The sequence below is a fragment of the Fukomys damarensis genome, unplaced genomic scaffold (assembly GCF_012274545.1).
Source record: "Fukomys damarensis isolate Sample0158 unplaced genomic scaffold, DMR_v1.0_HiC HiC_scaffold_32, whole genome shotgun sequence".
Taxonomy (NCBI): domain Eukaryota; kingdom Metazoa; phylum Chordata; class Mammalia; order Rodentia; family Bathyergidae; genus Fukomys; species Fukomys damarensis.
In genome coordinates, this window is record NW_022900944.1 from 31,387,788 (window position 1) to 31,395,114 (window position 7,327).

A 7,327-nucleotide genomic window follows, 5' to 3' on the forward strand; every position below is an offset into this window, starting at 1 on the left:
GCCCCCGGGAACCCCAAGCCGGCATGAGAAGAGCCTGGGACTTCTCACCACCAAGTTCGTGTCACTTCTACAGGAAGCCAAGGACGGCGTGCTTGACCTCAAGCTGGTGCGGCCTGGGCTAACGGGCGACAGAGGGCATGGTGGGCCAGGCCTTGGCCGGTAACGAGAACCCCCAGGGCGGCCCTGAGTCCTCCTAGGGACGCCCGCCATCCTTGTGCCTTCTCACAGGAAAGAGGCCCCGGGGACCTTTTCATTCATTCGGCCGAAGCCATTGAGCATCAACTGCGTGCCAGGCTCGGGGTTGCAAAGTGCTGGCCCTCGTGGCCCTTCCTTGCTGGCATAGGGAAAAACAGTATCGTAACACTCAGGTCTTGTTCTGACCTTCGGTCCTGAGCTGCTATAGGGCCGTGGAGGCTATGGATTGGAACCCAGGCAACCCTCTTTCCAGACCTCCCCAAGGTAACTGGGATGTATACCTGAGAGTGGGACTGAGTATGCACCACTCTGTTTTGTCTGCCAGGCAGCTGACACCCTAGCTGTGCGCCAGAAGCGGCGGATATATGACATTACCAACGTTTTGGAAGGTATTGGGCTGATTGAGAAAAAATCCAAGAACAGCATCCAGTGGAAGTGAGTGGAATTATATATGGAAGGGCAGTAGGATCTCCTATTGCCAGGGGTGTGGGGTGGAGGGTGCAGGAGGCAGGAGGGGCATGGGACTTGGAATTTTCAGCAGTCCCTTTCAGTCTTACTCCCTTGGCTCAGGGGCGTGGGGCCTGGCTGCAATACTCGGGAGATCGCTGACAAGCTGATTGAGCTCAAGGCAGAGATCGAAGATTTGCAGCAGCGAGAGCAAGAACTTGACCAGCACAAAGTGTGGGTGCAGCAGAGCATCCGAAATGTCACAGAGGACGTGCAGAACAGCTGATATCCTCCTGGTGGTCCCTGCTCTGGGGGAATAGAAAAGGGGCCCTCTGATCCAGCTGGGTTTGTTTTGTGGTGTCCTGAGCCCTGTCCCTCTTGGGAGGATGGTTCTGTATCCCCTGTCTAGGTCCCAGGTTTAGGCTTTCTCTGCAGAGACGCTCCCTTGCCCAGTCTTAGCCCACGATCCCTCCCCATGTGTAACCCAGGCACCAAAACTTTCTCTGAGGGCTTGTGCGTCAGACTTCTGTTAGAGAGTTGGGTCTCCTCTATGTTCTGTCATCTGACTACATGCAGGGCATCGGCCATTCTCCTTAACCCCCACACTTTGGCCTACGTGACTCATGAGGACATCTGCAGATGCTTTGCTGGTGAGCAGAGCCTGGGTAGGGGAAGATGGGGGTGGGCCTGGGCTGAGCCACAGCTTTTTGCATTGGGCTCTATGGCCAGGAGAGTTCCATCTCTTAAGAGGGTTCCTGAGCCCTGCCCAAAGAGGTACCAGGTAGGGTAAGTCCTTATTTGGAGTATCATTTGGTTGGAGACCAACTATACTGAAAACATCCTTGGATGGGTCCCTGGGTTTGCCACTATCAGCGCTACTCTGGTTTTGGCTTTTGGGGCATGACAGAGGCAAAAAGGAAAGAGAGAAAGAGAGCACACTTGTGTGTGTATTTTCTCGTGCTTATGCACAGGGACAATAGCTCCCACTTTGATCCTGGTGTTACTTCAGTTGCATTGTGGACACTGGAGCTGACCCTTCTCTATCTTGTATCTCCTAGACTTATTCTGGGAAGGGGATATTGCCCTTGGCCAGAAAAACCTATTTCTAGGGATCAGCATCATCAGTTGTGGAGTGAGGTGTTCATGGCCAGTGATGTGTCACTCCACAAATATGTTTGAACCCAGATTTCCTGGTCACTGAGTTATGGCTGTTGGAAAGAAGTTTTAGCTTTGCCCCAGCTGCTGTAGAGATGACAGATGCCTACTGTCTCTTCCCTTAGAATGTGGTCTCTTATCTTATTCCTGGGGGCAAGCATCTCCATTCAGAGCTCAGGTTGAGTCCATGGCCCTGACCCATTGTCCTTGTTCTAGGAGACACTCTTCTGGCCATCCGGGCCCCATCAGGCACCAGCCTGGAGGTGCCCATCCCAGAGGTGGGTGCTCAGCCTAGCTAGGCGATGTCAGCTGGTTATGAGGGCGGGTGCTGGCTGTGGAGTCTGATAAGACCCGGGTGGGGCAGGTAGGGGGAGGCCTGGGGTTTGGGGTTATCTAAGAGGATGGGCAGCCTGAGTGGGAGAGGACACTGGCCCTGACCCAGAGTAAAGTAGAAGACACGCCTGCTTGCAGTTCTACCTGTCCCCCATCCCCTACCGCCTACTTCCAGGGTCTCAATGGGCAGAAGAAGTACCAGATTCATCTAAAGAGTGTGAGTGGCCCCATTGAGGTACTTCTGGTGAACAAGGAGGCATGGAGTTCACCTGTAGCTGTTCCTGTGCCACCTCCTGAGGATTTGCTCCAGAACTCATCTGCAGTTTCTACTCCTCCACCTCTGCCCAAGCCTGCCTTAGCCCAGCCTCAGGAACCCTCACGTCCAAGCAGTCCCCAGCTAACCACCTCTACCCCTGTTCCTGGAAGCACTGAAGTCCCAGGGGTGGCTGGCCCAGCAGCTGAGATCACAGGTAAAGCATGGTGGGCAGCTAATGATGGGCTTATCTTCTAGGGCCCCAAAGGTGGTAGTGTTGTGGAGTGCCATGATCAGGATCGGAAGAGACTGTCAAGAGTTGGCTTTGCCATGTTCCCTGTCCATCTCCACCCGCTTCTCTGGCAGTGAATGAGCCCATCAAACAGGGAAGCTATGACTTCATGAAGGGGCAACAGTGGTGGCAATTTCTTCCAGATCTGCCAAGACTCATGTACCCTTGGACCCTTCCTGTCCATGAACCTTCCTCCTACAGGCCTTGTTCCCTTCATTGACTCATTTCTACTTTTCTGTTCTGACTGGCAGTGCCTGATTCCCCCTTGGTCTGGGAACAAGTACTGTGGTCATCCTGGCCATGGGTTCTAACCCAGCCAGTTTCAGTGACCCGTTTTCTGCCCCCATGTAACTGAGTTTGGGGATGTGGTTGCAGTGAGTAGCGGCCCTGGAACTGAGAGCAAGGACAGTGGTGAACTCATTTCACTCCCGCTGGGCCCAGCAGTGTTAGACACCCGGCCACTGCAGTCTTCTGCCCTGCTAGACAGCAGCAGCAGCAGCAGTAGCAGTAGCAGCAGCACTAGCAGTTCATCTGGACCCAACCCGTCTACCTCCTTTGAGCCCATCAAAGTGGACCCCACAGGTGGTGAGTACCTGCCCCTCTGGGGGTAGCAAAGAGAGTGTATCCCCTCAGCCCACTCCTAGGTCAGACACAGAACTGGGGCTGGAACCTACCTCTGTCAACTTCTGTCTGATATCCCAGAGCCCCATGCCAGCCAGAGCAGGATGCATGGCCTCTGGGCCATAGCTGGTGCCCTTTTGGCCCCTTCCTGGGCCAATATGGAACTCCCTGACCCTGTCTCAAGCCCATCTATCCATCCCTTGGAGTATCACTGGGTCTCTCACCTCAAATTGACACTCCTCCTACGTTGCCATCTCATCCTTCCTGTCTCTTACATGTCTGGATTCCTTGAAAGAGTAATTCCTACTTATGTCCATCTCTTGGTCTCCTTGTCACCCTCAAAGTGCAGTTGGCAAGACCCTGCTCCAGTGCTGCAGCAGTGGTACTCTTCAATAAAAGGTGAAAATTTATACAATCTGAAGAGAAACCAGAGTTTTAGCAGTGGTACTCTTTTTTTTGTTTTGTTTTGTTTTGTTTTTTGAGATAGGGTCTCACTATGTAGTTGAGACTGACCTGGAACTCACTGTGTGGGCCACGCTGCTCTTGAACTCACAGCGATCCTCCTGCCTCAGCCTCCCGAGTGCTGGGATTACAGGGGTGCACCACCACACCCGGGTAGCAGTGGTACTCTTGATGAGGTGCCAAATCTGGCCGATTCCCAAGGGGCTTGGCTCTGGTGCTCTCTTGCTCCCTGCTGATACTCTTTGCATTTTGGGTTGAATGATGCAGTCTTGACTCTTCTACCTCACTGGCTTCTTTTCCATCTCTCCCTGATGCTAGTTTAAACATTGGCTCTTTGTGTGGCTGTGTCCCATTTCGCACCTGGGTAGAGCCTCAGCTCTGGAGTGTCAAATCTCGTCTGTCTAGATCTATTGCCTGATTTCCATACCTCTGTCTTTTGCTGTTTTCTGCATCTCCAGTGAATACCTCATTCCTACATGTTCTCTACTGAATCCATTTCCTTCTGAAATGTCCTTTTCCTTTCTGTGGGCACTCTGCCATTGGTCCTAGTCACCCACCCATGCTTGACAACTGGGTGTCACCCCAGTTCTCTCTCCTGCCACCTGTCCACATTGACTAAATGAGTTCTGTCTGAGACATCTCTCACTGTCTTGTATCCTCAGCAAAGAGTGACTGCTGGCCACCTAGATTCTAGACTTGTCAGCATCCTTCTCTTTTCCCTTACTGACAGAATAATCTCTGAAAGGTAGCCCTGATTATAGTGTTTGTCTGTTTATAAAAGGGCCAGGTATGGTGGTGCACCTGAAGGCTGTGGCAGGAGCGTCCAAAGTTTGAGCCCAGCTTGGACAATGTCAGATCCTGTCTCAAAATTTTTTTTCAGTGGCTGGAAATGTTGCTCAGTGTGAAGGCTCTGGGTTAAAACCCAAGTGCTGCCCCCTCCCCACAGAGTGCTTTCAATCCTGGAATATAGTCCAGTGTTAGACTAAGGACTGTGCATTTGTGAGGCTCTGGGTTGATCCCTAGCACACATGTATATGCATGTGCACATACGTACGTTTGTTGGCTAAGGCCTGCTCCTAAATTTGGCATACGATGTCACTCATGGTCCTCTTCAGTTTTACTTTCTTCTTTCTGTATGTTTTCTCATGGTCAAAGATTTATAGTAGGATCATCACCCTGTAGTGCTACCCCTACCAAAGTATCTACCCCATCTTTTACCAAGTTACTTTCAGGATGTGGTCTCTGAGCCTGGCACATAGCAAGTGCTTGGCAAGGGTGGGAGCATATAGGGTATCTTCCTTCAGACAGGATGCACACACAGAGCACAGTGAGGGATGGGAGTCTGTTGACCTGCTGCAGTGCCTCTGACCTAGAGAGCTGTGCCCATCACCTGTGATGGATCTTTGAAACCCTGGGCTCAGCACTGAGTCCTTCAGGTCTAGCAGAGGAGACCAACAGCCGACCAGCCAGCTTGGCTTGGGCAGAACCTACATTTCCTCATCTGTGCGGAGCCCTGGGGATGAGTGGTATAGGATCTGAGGCAGGTCCTTCTTGTGGGACCAGGCTGAACCTCTGTCTTGAGCATGGCTTTCTTGTCTTTCAGTTCTTGAACTCCCCAAAGAGCTGTCAGAAATCTTTGACCCTACACGAGGTAGGCCATGTACCACCATGGGATAAGAAGCACAGCTTATTGAGTGCTGTGGCTGGGTTTTTTGCCCTTCTGAGGACCTTATTGTGCTTGGTTCCTGGGGCAAAGGGTAAAGCTTCTGATGGGAGAATGGGAGCCCCCTTCATGGACTTTGGTGGGAGCCCAGATATAACTTTGTTCTCTCCATTCTCAGAGTGCATGAGCTCAGAGCTGCTGGAGGAGTTGATGTCCTCAGAAGGTGGGTACCCAGGAAGATGGGTAGCGGGTTGGCAGTGGGCAGGGAATTAGGTGGCTGCTGAATGGGGTCTTGGCCCAGGGCCTCAGTCTAGTGCTCTCTGCAGTGTTTGCCCCCCTCCTTCGCCTTTCTCCTCCTCCTGGGGACCACGATTACATCTACAACCTGGACGACAGTGAAGGTGTCTGTGATCTCTTTGATGTTCCTGTTCTCAACCTCTGACTGACAAGGACATGCCCTGTGTGGCTGGGACCCAGACTGAGCTGGGGCTGCCTGGGGCTGCCCCCCACCCCAAACCTGCGTAGCTTGAGAGCCACAGACTCCTGGCTTCCCCAGTCTTGTCCCTCTGTACAGTTCTGGTCACACCTCCCACTCCAGCCCTGGCACTTACACTGTGCTAACAGAGTGGGGAAAGAGGCTCAGTCCTCTCCACCATGGAGCCATAGCGTTTGCCTCTCCTTTTCTGGAACCTTCCCCAGCCCCAGCCAGCTGCCACCCAGTGGCCGAGGCTGGCCAGTGCCCGCCTAGGGCAGCTTGTCTAGCCCATTGCCCTGCTCCTGCTGCCCCTCACCACCACCAGGATAAGAAGTTGGGGTAGAGCTGGGTACTTGCCAGCTACCACCCTACCTTTTCCCACTTGCTCACCCTACAGTTTCCCTTGGACCTTTCATGTGTCCTGTCCCATCCTGTGCAGCCCCCCCACCCTCCCTTGCTGGGCCCTGATCCCTAGGAACCTACAGATGCCCCCCCCCGCGGGGGGTGTTGCTAACAGGTGGAAATGAGGTCTCCAGGAATCTGGGTAGGTGGGTCCCTGAGGATTGGCCCAACCTCCTGATACCCCCTTATTTCCATTTATTCATTTACTCACATTTAGAGCCATTTACAAAGATTTAGAAAGATTTACAGTAACGAATGAATTCCTATATAAAGATTATTTTTATACTTTTTGCAGCAAAAGGAAATTGTAATATTTGTACAGTATCTGATTGAATAAAGACCATGCCTAAGGCTATCTCTGATCTACTTTTTGGGGGCCTTTCCCTGGGGCAGTGCTGAATTGGTGGCAGGACTGGGTGGGTCGCCTTGCGGAATGGGAGGTGGGGCATCCTCAGGCAACCTGCCCTCCCAGCCACGCCTGCCGCACCTTGGCACGGGGCGGGGCCTTCGCGGGACTGGCCAGGACAGGCGCGGTCCTACCCACCAGCTCCTGGGATTCCAACCCGGAACTGGCCTTGGCTCCCGTGGGAAGGCCGCAGCGTCTGGCCTCCAGTGGGAACTTCCTAGGCAGAACTTCGAGCCACCAAGACCAGGTCGCAGACCGGGACGTCCTGGTCTCTAGGGGCCCAGGACAGGTGTAGGAGGTAGTGCAGTTCGTGGAAAGCGCAGGCATTCAGGGCCGTCTGGAGCATGGCGCCTCCCCGGAACGTGGTGAAGATTGCCGTCCAGATGCGTGACGCCATTCCGCAGCTCATTCAGTTGGACCAGGTCACTCGGCCTATCTGGCCCCCACACACCCCGCTGCCCACCTCTAGGTCGTTCCCTTCCCCTCGGAGTAGCTTATTCTATCCCGCCCTCAGGTCCCCCCTCCAACTTGTCCCCACTCCCGCTCCGTGAGTGACAGTTCCACTTGCAGGCAAAGCCCCTGGCCGCTGTGCTGAAGGAGGTGTGCGACGCGTGAGTGGGGGG

General features: G+C 53.6%; 2 protein-coding genes across 4 annotated transcripts in view; both read left to right on the plus strand.

The window, feature by feature from the left end:
* Window positions 1-6,226, plus strand: part of E2f4 (E2F transcription factor 4) — a 6,517-nt gene extending 291 nt beyond the window's left edge. Inside the window, exons 2-11 of the mRNA XM_010612371.1 lie at window positions 2-106; window positions 521-630; window positions 766-927; window positions 1,249-1,292; window positions 2,014-2,075; window positions 2,306-2,600; window positions 3,051-3,260; window positions 5,362-5,409; window positions 5,600-5,644; window positions 5,748-6,226. Coding sequence (XP_010610673.1) covers window positions 2-106; window positions 521-630; window positions 766-927; window positions 1,249-1,292; window positions 2,014-2,075; window positions 2,306-2,600; window positions 3,051-3,260; window positions 5,362-5,409; window positions 5,600-5,644; window positions 5,748-5,863 — 1,197 coding nt within the window. The 3' untranslated portion in view covers window positions 5,864-6,226. The remainder of the gene's footprint in view (window position 1; window positions 107-520; window positions 631-765; window positions 928-1,248; window positions 1,293-2,013; window positions 2,076-2,305; window positions 2,601-3,050; window positions 3,261-5,361; window positions 5,410-5,599; window positions 5,645-5,747) is intronic.
* Window positions 6,227-6,763: 537 nt separating this feature from the next.
* Window positions 6,764-7,327, plus strand: part of Elmo3 (engulfment and cell motility 3) — a 4,852-nt gene continuing 4,288 nt past the window's right edge. For all 3 annotated transcript variants that reach the window (XM_010612213.3, XM_010612215.3, XM_010612214.3), the window contains exons 1-2: window positions 6,764-7,126; window positions 7,275-7,315. In XM_010612213.3, coding sequence (XP_010610515.1) covers window positions 7,049-7,126; window positions 7,275-7,315 — 119 coding nt within the window. In that variant the 5' untranslated portion in view covers window positions 6,764-7,048. The remainder of the gene's footprint in view (window positions 7,127-7,274; window positions 7,316-7,327) is intronic.